We start from the raw sequence: 16,663 nt of genomic DNA, 5'->3' as shown, positions 1-16,663 counted from the left end.
CGGGCGCAGAGCGGCGCGGACACATGGAGGAGGCGGCGCCCGCCCGCGCCCACGGCCGGGACCTGCTCCGCGCCCCGCGCGCCGGCTCCGAGGTGGGTGCTGGGAACCCTCCCCTGCCGTCGTGGGGGGAGAGAGCCGGGCCCCCGTGTTCGTGGGCTCTGGACCGGCTGCAAAAAGGGGAGGAAGCGTGCTGAAGTGTCGGGAAAGGAGCTGGGTGCGCGGCGCAGCCCGGCGGTGACTCCGCGGGCTACCGAGGCCGCTGGAATAAGTCGGGAGGCTGCCGGAGCGTGGGCTCCTCGGGAAGCGGGGCTGGGACGGAGCTCCAGAGCGCCCTGCCTGAGGCAGCATCAGCCCCGTCCAAACCCTCCTGTGCAAAGCACGGTCCCGAACCAGAAGCAGAAAAGAGGGATTTCCTCGGGTCTGGGGTCTCTTGTTGGAAAGCCGCCGGGTGCTTCACACCGCTGGCTTAGGCCGCTCGTTTAAAATACAGCCGGTCCAGCAAGTCGTTGGCCCGCTTCACGGCCCTTTTCGGGCGGGCGAGCCTCCGATGCAGCCCGTGGCGGTCTGCTTGTGGCTAAAAATCTGCATGCGAGCGCTTCCGTGTTTGCAGCCGCACTTGGCATTGGGGTAGGAGTGGGGGGCGGCTCAAAAGCCTCCTCAGGCCGATGCAGGCGCTGGCCGGGCCCGCAACCGGCGAGACAAAGCCCGCAAGAGGGGTGCCGGGGACGTGATCGTTGTGAATAGCGGCAGTGTTAGTTCTTCCTCCAGGTGCCGGGTCCTTGTTACCGCTGCGCCTCGGCGTGGTGACCTCGGACCTCTTCTTGCTGCGCCGGCGATACCGGCTATCGCTCCTATTCGAGTGCGACTGATACTGGACATCAGTTTCCGTATGTAGGGATCAGGAAACAGGTTGGGGTCTACGTTGCCTCCTGTGTCGGCCGAGGGGCGCGATGACGTTCTGTTGCTCGTTCTGCACCCTTCGTAGCGCAGCGCCAGGCTCGCCTATCGCAGGCCGTACCCTCCCAGGACATTAGGCACGTCTACACGTGCACTTTACTGCATAGTAGGTTATTTTACTGCGCATCAAAGCGTCACGTAAACACTGCGACGTTACGCTAATAGTCTACTGCGCGTTAAGCGTCACTAAAAAAAGCATGCAAACGTGCTCCTGCGTATTAGCACAGCCGAACGTGCATTCACGTAGCCCTGCACCTTGGAGGTACTAATTTAATGCACGTGAGGAAAGGCGCGTTAATGCAGGTGTAGACGCGCCCGTTAAGTTTAGCCTGGCAGACTGCATGTGCCGCTTAATGCAGTCCCGTGTTTTCCAGTTCTTCTCAACTCTGAATAATTTTTTGGTTCCCCTCGGCTGCTGTTTGTGCTGCCTCGTGTCCTCTAGCGGGTCGCGTGCACATGCTCACGTTGCCTTCCTGCACTTGTTTCTTCAGATCCTTTGCAAAAGGTTCATGCCCCAGTTCCTTGATTTGGCCGGCAGAGTTTCCACAGGGTAGAGACCTACTTGCAGCCTAAGCAGCTGTGTTCTGCAGAGGCGAAACGATAGCCTCGGGACACTGTAGTATGGGTGGGGAAAATACCCAATGGCTGGTATTAGACTAGCAGGTGCAAATCTACCTGACTTCACGCTAGCACAGCTGCCTGCCTCTCCCTGGTACGACACCTACACGGCGCGTCGTCGCTGCGGGGCCCGGGAAATACGGGAGATGTCTGTAGACAGCCACTGCGACGTGGCTGGAAACGGAGGGAGAGTAAAGTCACGGCTCGGTAGCGAGGAGGGAAACGGGAGGACACCGTGCCTGGTTGTGACCCTTGTTAACGACTGACTCTTGCATTTTGTCTTGTGATTTCAGGAATCTTCCCCGGCTCGCGTGCCCTCGTACGCTCGTATCTACTAATATTTTCGATTTAAAAAAAAAAAAAAAGGAGAGACAAAAAACCCTTTAGTGCTAGGTTTTCTGTCTGCGCGTGCCCTGAGCGGTCCCTTGTGCTGCCTGTCGCCCCTCTGCAGGGTTCCTCGTGGAGCATAACACACCAGCCTTAATTTAGGAAAGCATCCCAAGTATTTGTATCTGCATCTATAGATAGGTGGGTCTTCTCTGGCGGTGGAAGTGCGGGCAGGCAGGCGTTCAGACACCGCCTCGGGTGGCATTTGTAGCATGGTTCAGAGCATTGTTGGATGCGTAAAAGAAAGAAAAGTCCCTTTTAAAAAAGCTTTTAAAACTTTTTTCTTTAAAAAACGTCTCTCTCTCTCTAAACAGAGCTAACTACCGCTCCCTTGTAAAAAGCCAGGCTCTCGGACAGATTGGAGCAGCCCGGGATGCCCACGTGCCACTATTAAATGTAGGAGTCGCAGTCTGGAAACGCTGGGTCCTTGTTCGGGTGATAGCAGCGCCCAAGTGGCTTTGGAAGCACGATCAAAATAGCCTTTCCGACCGGGCGGTGTATGGTAAATGGTCTGCACGCGTTCCCTGCCCCGGCCCTAGAGAAGAGCTCCCGTCTGCTGGGGTGATTGCTCCTTGGGGCCAAGGTTTGATCAACTTTCATGGATGCTGCAACAGTCAAACTGGGAGATCCTTCCTGACGTAGCCTTAGCATCCTCTCTCGACTCTCCTGGCCTCGTTCTTGGGACATCCCTGGCTGCTCAGTTTGACACGCGCGTCGATTAGCAGAATCGTGATCGCTCCAGTTCCTCTGGATGTGAAACGGGCCCTGACGTTGCATTAACAAAGACTCTCTCTGCCGCAGGGTTCGGTGGACTACCCCAGCCTGGAGTTCGAGTATGGGGACACCGACAGCTACACGGCTGAACTGTCAGGTAAAGAGGCACGCGGAGAGCCGAGGCTTTTGCTGCACACGAGTTCAACTTGGCTATTAATAGCTGCCTGCTGAGTAGACAGCGAGGCTGGGGTTGGTGGGAGATGCATATTTAATAATATCATCCTATATTAATAGAGCGCCACTCACCCCAGAGGATTGCAGAGTGCTCTGCAAACCACGCGCAGCAGAGGTGACTTCCTCCCCCGCTGAAACGCAGCCGTTCGCGGGGCGGGACAGGAGAGCTGCGAGCGGTGCCGCTGGTTTGGGTGGGAAGTGAAATGCGTGAGGCGTGAGGGCCTTGTAGCCAAGTTGCTGGAGATAGTTGAATGCCCTGATGTCACGTCGGCAGTGGCTTGTGGTGTGCGGGACCCTCCTCTTCCACCCCTCCCTGACCAACCTGGATTCATCCATGTCTGAGTTCACTAATCATTAGAGCACATGCACGTGCACGCACACATGCGCATGCACATGGCACCCGTGAATAGTGCAAGGCGTCTGGGAAGGATTCGGGCAAGAGAAATCGGCCTCTTCCCCGATCCCCTCTCTCCTGTATGCGAAGAGCTCACATTGTTAATGTAGTTTTGTGCCAGACTGTTATGTGCTTTGCAGCTGGAACAGGGCTGGGATCTCTGCTGGGGCTCACGCTGACGGCCGATAGCCCAGCTTTCCTCGGTTAGCAATGCGTGGGCGACGCGTGCTCTTGGCCGCGGTGGAGGGCTGAAATGGGCATTTCCAGACCCAAGCGCCGGCACAGTTACCGCTTGCAAAATTCCAGGTTCAGCAGCTGGGGGATACGAGCGCTTGTATCCTCTCCGTAGCAGCAGAGAGAGGGCTCGTAGCATCCACTCATTGGTGCATCAGCACTCAGGGGACCGAGACGCCCATCCAGTAACCAGACGCCGCTTCATTAAACCACATCGCTACCCTTCTGCAGCAAAGATCCCTCTCTTGCTGATGCTAGATTGCAGTTCAGGTGGTCGAAAGCTCTTGGAGCAGGATCATCGGGGACGTGGTCCCACGTCACAGTGCGGTCGGGCCTTTCTCTACTTTGTGTCTTCTGCTCTAGTGAAAATTCAGCCTGTGCACGTGTGGGCTCAGGCCCAGGCAGTGAAAGGCTGGGGCATCCCCTAACATCTGTGAATCTAAGGGCTCCACCATTTTTGGAGGAAAATAACAGCGAGAGAGCAGGGAACCCAAAGCACGTTTGCTGCTGTTGCATGTACGGCAGAGCATATTTGCAGCTGCTGCGCGTACAGCAGAGTCTGCGGAGATTTCGGTACGCTGGGGTGTTTCTCCAGCTTTCCAAAGCTTCGGCCTCCAGACCAGGAGGATGCCGGCGGAGGGTGCTGCACTGTCAGGCGTGACTATATAGCAAAAGGCAAGGTTGGCGGTAACAGCTTGGGCTTTCCCCTGTGCTAGCAAGCAGAGACCCAACTCCGAGAGGCTGGCTACGTGTTCAGGTCGCTACTGCCCGAGAGACCCTGTGTCGCTGCATCTCCCCTGTTGCTGATACCTCTGCTGCACTCGCCCCTTTGCTTTGCTGGCAAACTTCCCAGCTCCGTTGCGGAGGCTGCTGTACGGCCATCAGAGAGCAACAGCTTTTTGGGATGGGCTGAGAAGTGCCAGGCTTCCTTCCTTCCTCATTCCTGGACTGCCTGTTGCTGTTGCTCGGGGTTTATCATAGCTGTGCCCGAGCTGAGCTGCCAGCGGCATGCGGTGCTCCTGTCACGAGACGGTGCCCGCGCCCGGAGCATCAGCGTTTCATGTCTGTGTTTCACTCGCTGGCTCGATCGTCACCCCCACGCGCCAAGTCCGGCTGGCGGGCTCGAGCAGCGCGCTTGGGTGAGGAAGCCGTGGGGTGACTGGTGATTAGCAGGCGGAGGGAGTGGTTTGCTAGTTGTGAGGTCACTTTTGCTCGGGGAAACGCTGAATGTCGTGGTCAGGCCGTTGTAGTCAGGATAAGCTGGGGCTGGGGAAGTTGAGCGGTAGGTCGTGCCCGCTGTTCCCGTGCCTCGTGGCTGTCTCTCCTGGGCACGAGTCAGGAAGCCTTGAGCACGCTCTGAGCTGCAAGCTATAACGGGGTCGCTATTTTGAGCTCCCCACGTGCAAGTGTAAGCTGTGTTGGCCGGTGGTATATGTAGCACATTTTAGTTAAAGAGCTGTGCTTCCGCCGCTGGGGACAGAAGAAGATAGCTCCCCCTTTCCGTCCTCTCCTGGCTCCCACACAGGCAGTTCAGTCAATCTGTTTTAAATAACCTCCTTGGAGCTGTCTCCGTGCCAGGCCTGTCTCCGTTTCTTTTCCCCCCATGGTGTTGTCCAGCTATTTAAATGGGTGAGGCACCCAGATCGCTTTTGGAAGCTGCGAAATACCATCCTGCAGCATCACCGCTCGATGCAGAAAGAAGATCGGCTCGGGAGGTGCCAGCGCACGCCTAAAGCAAGTCCCTGAGGATGGGGGGAGGAAGGGCTGCCCGGGTACGTGCCAGCGTCGTGGATGATAAATGGAAGCACCTGCCGCCCGGATTTTGTATCGGGCATGTTTTTAGGAGGACCCACCAGCCCCGAATCCGGAGACTATGAAATCTGCCAGGAAAAAGTGACATGAGGCTTCCCAGAAAGGGAGGCTGCGAAGCCACGTGGCCTCCGCCCTCTTATTGCAACTTGTCCTGGCTCAGGCTGCCAGCTCTTCGGTGCAGGGGTTTCCTCTTCCCCTGCGTCAGTCTAGACGAGTCGCGTTCGTGCTGTGCTGGACGGGGCTGGGAGAGGTCCCAGAGGGCAGTCCCCTGCCCTCGCAGACACAGGCATCATATGATCCTTGCATAAACTGATTGTGCGCTCCCTTGAAACCAGTTAGGTTTGGGGCTGCTCCACCGTTTCTGTGGAGCTTAGCTTAAAAAAGAAAAAAACCCCAAAGGAAACCAGAAAACAGTCCCGTGCGTTTTTATCTGCACCCAAACATTACTGCCCGGGGCGGGGGCTGGAAAACCTGAGGGCAGAAGGGGCTAGAAATGGTGCCGGGCAAGGAGCAAGAGCAGTGACTTGTCCCCTCGTTTTAGCAGTGGTGTTAATGCCTGCTACCAATGGCCTTGCCCGCATAGGTCTGATGTTTTAGCCTAGCGATCATCGTAGACCCAGTTTCATTTGCGTTACAATAAACCTTGCAGACTCAGAGCTACTTAATCCTGCTGGACTTAATTTAACCCATGAGTTTGATTTTAAAGCCAGGGGAGCCTGTGGGGGAAGGGAAGGAGGCTTTTACATTGAGGAACTGGTTCAGGAATGAGGAAGTCAATGGTTTTCTGCCTTCTCCCCCGGTCCCCGTAACCCTGGGAAAGTGGCCGTGTCTCTGCCTCTCTCTGCAAAGGTCACTGCAAGGTGCGAGGCCCTTGGATGCTGTGCAAAAGCCGATCACTTGTTTAACGTGGGTGTCCTCGTCCCATGTGAACAAAGACACGACTAAATGCCCGTTGGGGAATCGGGGCCCTCCCTTTCCTACCCCAGCACCACCGTCCCTCATTAATTGCTCTGACCGGTTGTATCTCTCCCCCCAGAACTGTACAGCTACACGGAGGAGCCGGAGTTCGTCACCAACAGGAGGTGCTTTGAAGAGGATTTTCAAACTCAAGGTACGCCGCTTCGGTGCGGGGTACGGCCTCTTGCCAAGACGGGGCCGACCCAGCGACGGACTCGCAAGGGACCTCCCTGCGGGCGAGCTGTCTGCCAGGGTGTGCGGGACGGGCGACAGGATCGGGGCCGTACGTTCAGACCAGGCCGTTGAGGTCGTAGTTGAAAGCGGGAGGTCTTGCTAATATCGATGGCTTATCCCGGCTCCCCTGACCCTCCCCGACAGTGGCACTCTTTGTGGCGAGGTCTGGGAAACCCTGTCAACCACGGCCAGGCTTTGGGGCCTCACTGATCACCGAGGAAAACTTTTCAGCTCCCCCTTCTTCCTTTTTATATGAGAAAGAGGAAGGATGGTCCAATGGTTCAGGCTGTCCCTTGGGACTTGAGAATTGCATTCAGTTCCTACTTCTCCCCAGACTTCCTGCGTGGCCCTCGGCGTGTCCGCATCAGCCTCTGTGTTTCATGTCCTCATCTGTAAAATGGGGACAATAGCACCACAGAGAGGTGTTATGTGAATCCTCACGCTAAAGACACTGGGATGCTTGGATAGGTACCAGCAAGGCAGACCAAATAAGAGCTTCATAAACTGGCCAAACTTCGCTAATGTTGGGCCCTGGGAGACTTCCAGATGACGGGAAGAAAGTTAACGTCGTGCCGATACTGAAATGACCGTGGTGGATTCTCCTTCCCTGGAAGTTTCTCAATAAAGATTGAATGCTTTTTCTAAAAGAGATGCTGAAATGCAGAGAGGTTTTAATTCAGGGGAGTCCTGTGACTTGTTTTATACGGACTTCAGATTACTCAACCTTTTCTGACTCAAGACCCCCCTTGTTGGACTGGAGACACCCCTGGGAAAATGCCAGCTCTTGGCTTTCACTCATTCCTTGGCTCTGGAAAAATACTGGAGCAATTCTTGTGTTGCAAAGAACTCGGGTCACAGCAGATCAGGCTGGTTTTGATGCTGTGGATGCGTATTTGAAATCTGCGGGTCTATCTTGTGCATCATGCATGCACCTAACAGTGCTGATATTGTGCAGCACGGTTCAAAAGATCTCACCGGACCCTTAAGTGTTGCAGCACCTTGGCTGGGAATTGCTAGAGGAAATAACCTCACTGGAGCAGTTCGTCCTTATCATCTGATGGTAGGAATTAACTATCCTCTACGAGTTCAATATTTTTTCCTGCGTGGAAGCTCAGCACACCTTTCATTTAAGGATCTCCTTGTTCTTCAAGGATGAAGTCTCATCAGTAACCCCCACAGCCTGGGTTGCTGTATCCCCATTTTGCTGATGAAGGTGGGGAGATCTGATGTATAGAGAAAGGCAAGCATGTTTGCCAACCTCAGACACTGTCAGGGTAGAGTTGGGAAGAAATCCCTGATGCTCCATCAACTGTCTTAAGCTACTGACTTTCTTTGCCCGCTGCTGCGCCCATAGTAGCTGCTAACAGCGACAGGTGGTGCTTTTGCAGCTTTCAGATGGACCTGGAAGTTTGGGCTTTTTTTTTTTTTTTTTTCAAGCTAAAAGTGCCGAGTTTTCTGGTGTGTGGGAACGTCTGTGTGCCTTGCAGCTGACAACTCGGCCATCTTGCATTCCTTAGACTACGAGCAAAGTGATGGGATTGCAAGATCAGTGGTTGGCAGTCCCTCGTGTGTCCCTGTGAGCTGGGTGTGTCAAATAGGAATAGCCTCCTCTGTTTTTAAAGGAGTGTGGTAAATTTGTCTAGGAACCAGGATAGACAGCTGCATCTCCAGCAAAAATGATTGCATTTGACTTCTGTCCTATCTGACATCCTTCCCCCACAACATGAAAGATTAGGGGACTGGTTAATTTGGAGCTGGACTGGTCTCGGTGGGGGCAGATGACAGGACAAGGAGCAATGGGCTCACGTTGCAGCGAGGGAAGTTTAGGTTGGATATTAGGAAAAACTTTCTCACTAGGAGGGTAGTAAAACACTGGAACAGGTTACGCAGAGAGGTGGGGGAGTCTCCATCCTTGGAGGCTTTGAAGACGCGGGTACGCAAAGTCTTGGCTGGGATGATGTGGTTGGGGCTGGTCCTGCTTGGAGCAGGGGGTTGGACTCGATGTGACCTCCCGAGGTCCCTTCAACCCTCATTTCCTATGATCCTATGAACCTGGATCCAGATTCACTCTGATTTGTTGTTTTCCAGTGCAGGGGAAGAGATGGCCGGACCTGGACACGGCACAGCAGAAGGCCTATGTGATGCGGCTGTTGGATGGGCTGGAGGTGGTGAACAGGGACAAGCGGCTGCAAGTAGCCCGGGCTATTCTTTATTTGGCACAAGGTAACTGCATGCACCTGCTAAATCGCTGCGCTCGGGGTGTCATTCGCACCGTCAGCCCTTTGCCAGGCTTTGGAGGAGCTTTGTTCACCGCGCTCTGTGGGCTGGCTCTGAAAGCTTGGATGCGTCTCAGGGGTGTAGGTTGTAGCCGTGTCGGTCTAAGGACATAGGCAGACCTGGTTCTTTGGGTAAATCTGATATCTTTTATCAGACCGACTCAAAGTCTGGATGTGCCTGAAGGACTCCTGTGCTCCCCATCCCCGGAGCGCAGAGGCAGACTGTGACGCTGAAAGCCACGGCCAGTTCAGGTGCAGGGCAGATAATGCGTGAGAAATGAATGTCTCGGGTCCAGCTCTGTTACAGTGATAGGACATTAGGAACCGCTGCCTTGTTCATTTCTGGCCTGAACCCAGCCCGTGTCAGGACAGACTAAGTTGTGACCCAGAGGCTGTTCAGTGGTTGAAGTATGAGGAGTTTGACACACAGCCTCGCCGTGACCCCAGCTCTGCAGGTCCCTCGCTGCCCACGTGGATGGCTCTTCCTGGACTAGCCCCCTACACGTGGCTTCTCCCCTTCCTTAGTTTTGCTCTCTTCATTTTTCATGTCATGCATGGATTCAGGTTATGCATGGAAATGCATCATGCCTGGATACTGTCAGCCCGATTCCTTCCCCAGTACCAGGAGACCCACTCCTATATCTCATATGTGCCTTGGACCAGGGGTTGGCAACCTTTTGACCGTGTGGGCTCAAGCTTGTAATCCAACCCTCTTCTGTGGGCCACAGATCTTTCCCCCCCACCCCTGGGAACTCAAGCTGCCCGCACTTACCCTTGCTGCAGACACCCAGCAAGAGGGAGCGGCGGGGAGGGCTGCAGAGGAAGGGGCTATGGAGGAGCTCAGTGCAACTCCCTGCCACCCGATTTCCCCCATGCTGCCCTGAACTGGGTTGGACTGTCTCAGACTGGACCAGCCCTATAAGCCTTAGGTTGCTGATCCCTGCCTTAGACTGAGCTGAAACTTGAAGGGTTTTTCTTCCCTGGGGGCTCCCATTCAGGAAAGCGTCTTTGCAGGGGCTTCATCCCGTTGGTTCTTTGGAAAATGCAAATCCTGGGGCTGGAGGGGGATAAAAGGAGTCGTGGGTTTGCAGTGCACACCAGCTGGTGTTTGCAAGGTCAGTGCTTATTGACTGCCTTACTGGGGGCTGCCAAGCATTGAAGGGAAGCTGAGGCTCGGCTCCTCTTCAGTGTGGCCCCTCCGTGTTAGGAGGCCAGAAGCTTGCACCTTTGCTGCAGCTGGGCTGAAGGCTCCAGGCCCGTCCGGCTCGTTCACTAGCACGACACACACTTGAAAGCCGGTTTTCTTCTGCCTGTTCACACTCTTTGGCCTTTGCGTCCCCCCAGGTGTGTTTGGAGAGTGCGATAATGAGCTGGACGTCCTGCACTGGTCTCGGCACAACAACTTCCTGCTGTACCAAATGGGCATGTTCACGGCCTTCCTGGAGCTGCTGAACATGGAGATAGAGTGAGCGGCTTAGCGTCCCCTGGTCATGCCCTCCTTCCTAGTATAAATGCACCTGGATGCCCCTGATTGGTTTTAGTGGCTTGGTAAATGTCCTTATGGGAGAGTTGTTGGGTTTTTTTCCTGGTGTGAAGCTTGTCTTCCCAGCCGGCGCTGTGAAAAACGGCTGGTCCTCTGTAAGAAAAATACCTGCATGCATGCCAGTCTTGCTGTGAACCTTGCAGCTTCTCTGACTGGGAAGGATGAGCAGGGTTTTAACGACCTCTTTCATGGCCTCATAAATAAGTCCATGCTCCTGAGCTGGCGGCTGTGCTCAGCAGCATCGAAGAACAGTTTTAAACGTTGTTCTTTCTGGTGTGGATGGGCCCAAAATATTCACTGTCCTGTTGGAGTAGTGGAGTCTCTCTGCATCCTGGACCCCAGGAGATTGACAGCAAACTCCTCTCCTCCTCTTTCTTCATTGCAGTAACAGCCAGGCCTGCAGCAGCGCCCTGAGGAAACCGGCCATCTCCTTGGCAGACAGCACGGAGCTCAGGTAACCTGCACTTTCGCCCTGGGAACGCCGTGCTAGAACCTGCCTGCTTTTTCCTCGGTATTGACCTAACCGAACAAGACTCATTGGGTCCATTGCCCATGGCCCATCTTCCCCCACCCTTACCCAAAGCAGCAAGGAGGTCACTGGATTTCCTTGCTGTTTTTTCATGCTTTAATAGTCTCCGAGCTAAGCTTCACAAATGCTCCGGTGGTAACTGCCATACCGAGGATAAATGAGGGGCTTTCCAAGCTGGCAGAGTCTGGGGTTGTGTGATTGTGGTTGCTTGTTCAGCTCCAGGGAGGGAAGAGAAAGATACCTCAGATTTTCTCCTGGCCCCTAGTCCTTTTCTGACAGCGGGGAGAGGGAGATGGAGAATCAGCTTCAAGTCCATCAGTGCTTGTAAGAAGGTCGCCTTGGCATGAGGCATCAATAAGGTTCAATACCGAGAAGTGCAGGGTCCTGCATTTAGGACAGAGGAATTCCATGCACCGGTGCAGGCTGGGACCAACGGGCTGAGCAGCAGTTCTGCAGAAAAGGACCTGGGGGTGACAGCGGGCGAGAAGCTGGATAGATGCAAGCAGTGCGCCCTTGATGCGAAGAAGGCTAATGACATCCTGGGCTGCATTGGTAGGAGCGCTGCCAGCAGATCGAGGGCAGTGATTCTTCTCCTCTGTTCAGCACTGGGGAGGCCACATCTGGAGTCCTGTGTCCAGCTGTGGGCCCCGCACGACAGAAAGGATGGGGACAAGTTGGAGAGAGTCCAGCAGAAGGCAATGAAAATGGTCCGGGGACAGGACTGGCGAGGAGAGGCTGAAGGAACTGGGCTGATTTAGTGTGGAGAAGAGAAGACCAAAGGGGATTAAATAGCAGCCTTCAACTCCCTGCAGGGGGGCTGCAAAGAGGATGGAGCTGGACTGGTCTCAGTGGGGGCAGATGACAGGACAAGGAGCAACGGGCTCACGTTGCAGCAAGGGAAGCTGAGGTTGGATATTAGGAAAAATGCTCACAAGGAAGGTAGTAAAACACTGGAGCAGGTCACCCAGAAAGGCTGTGGACTCTCCATCCTTGGAAGTTTTTAAGACCTGGGTAGACAAAGCCTTGGCTGGGATGATGTAGATGGGGCAGGTCCTGCTTCGGGCAGGGGTTGGACTGGATGTGACCTACCGAGGTCCCCTTCCACCCTCATCGTCTACGATGCTGTGAATCCTGAAGTCGGGTGGCTGAGACTGGAGGTGGGCTTTGGGCGGACTATGAACGGTTTTCTCCGCTGCCCTCTCCGCAGAGTGCTGCTCAGCGTCATGTACCTGATGATCGAGAACATCCGTGTGGAGCTGAAGACGGACTCGCCCGAGTGGAAAACCTCCCGAGAGGCGTTCAAAACAGAGCTGAGTGAGTCAGTGGATGCCCGTTTTCCCTTTCCCGCACGATTATTATGAGACGAGCACAATCCTGTCTGCCCCGTAACCCATTGCTCTAATGGCCTCATAGCTGTATGTATAAAGCCAGAGGTGGCAAATTGCTGTGCAATACAGGGAACCCTCCTTATTGCATTAGCCAAAAGTTGGTTCGACCTTTGACCAAGAGACTTGGGACGGAGCAATTAAGGACAACAGATCCAAAGACCCTGCTGCCGTAAGCAAACCATATGCAGAGGCCCCTCAAGCTGTATAAGTTCATCAGTGAGCATTTGGGAGCAAGACAAATTATTTTTGTCTTACACTTCTTTGGTTTTTGGTCCTCTCCCACCCCAGGTTTTCCTGTGCACAGTGAAGAACCGTTTGCTGTCCTGCTTTTCACCATGGTGATCAAGTTCTGCAGCGGGCACGCTCCGCACTTCCCCATGAAGAAAGTCCTGCTCTTGCTTTGGAAGGTGCTGCTGGTGAGTGCAATCCTTTCTCTTTCCAAGACTCGGATACACTGAGGAGGGTTGTATCCTGGGAAGATGCCACGTGGGCTCTCTCTGCCATTTAATCCGACTTTGTAGAGGTCCCAGTATTGAAGGCCCATCACCAAAGCATCGCTGTGACATATTTTATAGTGCTTTTTTTGTTTGGTAACTCTGTCATTGAGAGGGGAATAATCCTGCGCTGGCCAGGAGGGCATAGTGCGAGATGCTTGATTCATCCTATGTCCTGGTTTTGGTTACTTTGACAAGTGACCTTTGCAGCACGTGAGATTGAGAGAGAGAAGAATCGGTGTAGGATGCATACAGGGTGAGCGACAGGTTGTTTGGGGACGTATAAAGAAATCTAGACAGAATTAATGAATAAAGGGGAGGCTTCCTCCAGCGCTCCTGCTCCGCAGCCAGCGCTCGCAGGGGGGGCACTAGTGGTCCTGCCTGCCCCCTCGCCCATCACCTAAGTGGAGAGCGAGCCTGTCAGGGGGTGCACGGGCATCCCCGTGCACCCCCTACGCATCGCCACTGGTAGCTACACACATCTCTTTGGTCTTTTCCAGTTCTGTGGTCTCTGTTTTAAATTTGTGCCCAGGCTTTGGGGGAAAATAATGATTTGCTTCGCTTCTTTCTTCTTTCTCTTTTGCGTCTCGCTTGCTGGGCTGCAGTTCACCCTGGGTGGATTTGAAGCACTCCAGGTGATGAAGATGAAGAAGAGGGAGGACCTGTGCTTGCCCCCTCTGCCGGAGGACAGCATCCAAGTGATGCGCAGCATGCGGGCTGCCTCGCCTCCCGCCTGCTCCATCGAACTCATCGAACAGCAGCAGCAGAAGCGTGGCCACCGGAGCAGGCGGGTAAGACCTGGCACGTGATGGTCCTGTGCAAGGGAACATCTGTCCTATTGGGGTATCTGCGTGTTGAGTAGCACCCTTTCCGTCCCCAGGTAGGGGGGTAAATGGCAATCAGATACATCCTGGAAATGTCTTGTTTGATTTCTTACTAAGGAAACATCCCAAACTTCAAGTCACTCTGGGAGTGAGAGCACTGGGCATGGAGTAAGCTTTGGGCCAGAGAATTGGTCTTCAGCCATTGGTCTGGTAGGGCTGTGTGATCAGAGTATCCAAAGTTTGTATCTCGCTATGGGACCGGTGCTGACCAAAGCCAAAAAAGTTGGACTCTGAAGAAACAAAATATCTCCCATCTCCTGAATAGGGAGCAAGCTCAGCACCCAAGGGGTTCCCCTTTATAAATGTAGGGAGGATGCTTTTTGTCCACGCCCAGATGCCAACTAAAGTGATGGGTCAAAATCCTGGAAGGAAGTGCTTGGATAGGAAACACCTCCAGGTTCAGAAGTGATCTGGACTGTTTGTTTCTCTTCTGTTTCCACATATTGCAGCCCCTCATGAAACAAGACAGCTTGGACATTTACAACGAGAGGGACCCGTTCAAGAACGATGAGGCTGGAGTGGATGAAGAAGAAAACGATGATGTGGACAGTGGGATCGAGGGCGAGCTGGACCTGATGGAGCGGGAGGCGATCATCCAGGCTTTGCCAGCTCAGCGCCCACCCATTGAGCGGGTGTGTTTCCCCAAAGGACTTCCGTGGGCACCCAAAGTCAGGTACATCCGGGTGGTTTCTTTGTCATCTTCCCCTGCCCCGGCAATCTTGATATTGAAACCAGTTGTGGGTTGAGTGTCAGCCAGGTACAGGTTGAACTAGAGAGAACCCATTCCTTTTCTCCACTTGGCTTCTCTTGCACCAGCTGTGATTGTGCTCTTCCCCTGACCTTACCAGCCAGGTACGGCCAAGCTGGATGTATAACTGGATAGGAGTTGGAGAAAGTAGTGTTGTCTGTGTATGGCGTCCCATGCCCAAGAACCTTTGGAAGAAAAGGAAGAGGAGCTTTGTCATTAGCATTGATGACGGAGAGCTGGGCATGTCCTTGACTGTGACCTTGGGAAACGGTTGTAAGAGCTGTTTAATTAAATTCTCAACCATTTATTTAATGAGTCTCTTGCCTACCCAGGTGATGAGCATTGTTCAGTGGTACTGCTGTGATCCAAAAGCTGGAAGAACCCCAACTGAGGTGCTTCTTTCCAAGAAAAATGCTAAAACCAGATAAGGAGGGCTGTTATTACAGGCAGCCGCTGAAGTGCTGGCCTGGCTGAATGTAGTTGTGCATTTTAACATTGATTTCAGTGAGGCCAGGGTTTGATCCGATGACTTTAAAATGGTGAGGCACATGCACTTCTCCGGTTTGGAAGCAACGCGAGGGCTAAGCTGTTTAGCTGGACTAGCTGAGCTGCCGTCTCAAGTCTGTTCACTGCTTTTTGAGTTGAAAGCAGGCAGGAGCCTGTTTCTAAAATATGACTTAAATGTCTGTTTCTGCCTAAGCCACATATTCTCCCAACGTTCAAGTCAAATAGTGATCATTCTGCAGGGGAAAGAAGGGGAAAATATGGAAATTCAGGTGGCTTCTTTCTGCCCCTTGCAATCGGACCTCCTAGTCGAGATTATTCTAGTGGCACCACGATCCGAGCTGTCAGACAGCAGCGGTGGACACCTCTGATCTCTCCCGTAGCTGCATAGCAATTTCAGGGCTAATGGGGCGAGGTTGTGTGTCCTTTTCAAGGACACTGCAGGGAACTGATAGATTGTGAAAAAAAATAACATGAGTTGTACAAACTCCCTCTACAGATCAGATCTGTGTTTTGAATTATTCTGGAGGGTTACACTAAATCCAGATCATTTTGTTTGCATTGTTGCTGAAGCAATGCAGACTCTCCAGCTGTCGGACTCCCTCGGAGTGGTACGTGAGAGGCAGACGGTGCATGCTGAGTCCACGTTGTTCAGTTTCTAAGCAATCTGGATCCTGATGGGATGGTTCTGATGTGCGTTTTTGTTTTTCCCCTCTCCTCTTTGCCGGTTTATCAGACAGAAGGACATTGAGCATTTCCTGGAAGCAAGCAGGCACAAGTTCATTGGATTTACACTGGGGCAGTAAGTATTGTGGGTTGGGGAAAACAGAGCTGGCTTGCAAACAAATCCAGTCTTGTAATTCCTGCCATTGAACCAACACCTGGCTGCTGGGAGCTGCTAGTGCTTGGAGCATCGGTGTCCTCGAGTCAGCCGGTCAAACATGTGCTTAGGAGAGCGTATAAGAGATCCCAGCTAGTGTCAGGATGTCATTGTACCAGGCATTTTAGAGGTATGGTCTAAGAGGCAGATCGTGCTCCAAACACCTTACAGTCTAATAGAAGAAATAGAGTATGTGGGATAAACTGACATCTGGTGTAAGCCAGAGGTCTTCAGGAGGATTGGTAAGTGTCTTGGTATTCTGCAGACTTGTGAGGCGCTTTTGTTTCTCTTTCTCTTAATGAGAGGGAATATGGGAAGAGTCGCAGAGGGCGGACGGGTGGGGAGGTGGCAGAGCAGTCCAGAGGAAGGAGAAACACAACAGAAGGGTTGACTTGCTATCAGGACTGGGTCCATGGTCTTGAATCGCAGACAGTGAGGGTGGAAGGGACCTCAGGAGGTCACATCATGTCCAACCCCCTGCTCAAAGCAGGATCAGCCCCAGCTACATCATCCCAGCCACAGCCTTGTCTAGTTGGGCCTTAGAAACCTCTAAGGATGGAGAGCCCACCGCCTCTCTGGGTAACCTCTTCCAATCCTTTATGCCTCCCCTAGCGAGACAGTTTTCCTTTATATCTAACCTCAACTTCCCTTGCTGCAACGTGAGCCCATTGCTGCTTGTCCTGTCATCTGCCCCCACCGAGAACAGCCCAGCTCCATCCTCTTTGCAGCCCCTCTGCAGGGAGTTGAAGGCAGCTATTCAATCCCCCTCGGTCTTCTCTTCTCCACACTAAATAAGCCCAGTTCCCTCAGCCTCTCCTCGCCCGTCATGTGCCCCAGCCCCTGGGCCATTTTTGCTAACTGCTGTGGAGTTAAATA

At 53.5% G+C, this 16,663-nt stretch overlaps 1 protein-coding gene across 7 annotated transcripts in view; it reads left to right on the top strand.

Annotated features, from left to right (window-relative positions):
* STRIP2 (striatin interacting protein 2) overlaps positions 1–16,663 on the top strand; it is a 38,522-nt gene continuing 21,859 nt past the window's right edge. For 2 of the 7 annotated variants that reach the window (XR_003095922.1, XM_006031860.2), the window contains exons 1-11: positions 8–92; positions 2,764–2,833; positions 6,387–6,461; positions 8,630–8,764; positions 10,162–10,282; positions 10,746–10,814; positions 12,097–12,203; positions 12,566–12,693; positions 13,377–13,562; positions 14,105–14,328; positions 15,644–15,709. Coding sequence is in view for 6 of the 7 variants with exons in the window: in XM_006031860.2 (XP_006031922.1) it covers positions 24–92; positions 2,764–2,833; positions 6,387–6,461; positions 8,630–8,764; positions 10,162–10,282; positions 10,746–10,814; positions 12,097–12,203; positions 12,566–12,693; positions 13,377–13,562; positions 14,105–14,328; positions 15,644–15,709 (1,250 nt within the window). In the remaining variant the exon portion in view is untranslated. Of the gene's footprint in view, positions 93–768; positions 2,465–2,763; positions 2,834–4,505; positions 4,678–6,386; positions 6,462–8,629; positions 8,765–10,161; positions 10,283–10,745; positions 10,815–12,096; positions 12,204–12,565; positions 12,694–13,376; positions 13,563–14,104; positions 14,329–15,643; positions 15,710–16,663 lie in introns of those variants that run through there. The other 5 variants (XM_025213503.1, XM_025213501.1, XM_025213502.1 and 2 more) reach the window with 5 other exon arrangements.

The sequence above is a fragment of the Alligator sinensis genome, unplaced genomic scaffold (genome assembly GCF_000455745.1).
Source record: "Alligator sinensis unplaced genomic scaffold, ASM45574v1 scaffold888_1, whole genome shotgun sequence".
NCBI lineage: Eukaryota > Metazoa > Chordata > Crocodylia > Alligatoridae > Alligator > Alligator sinensis.
This window is presented reverse-complemented; position numbering and strand designations above follow the sequence as displayed.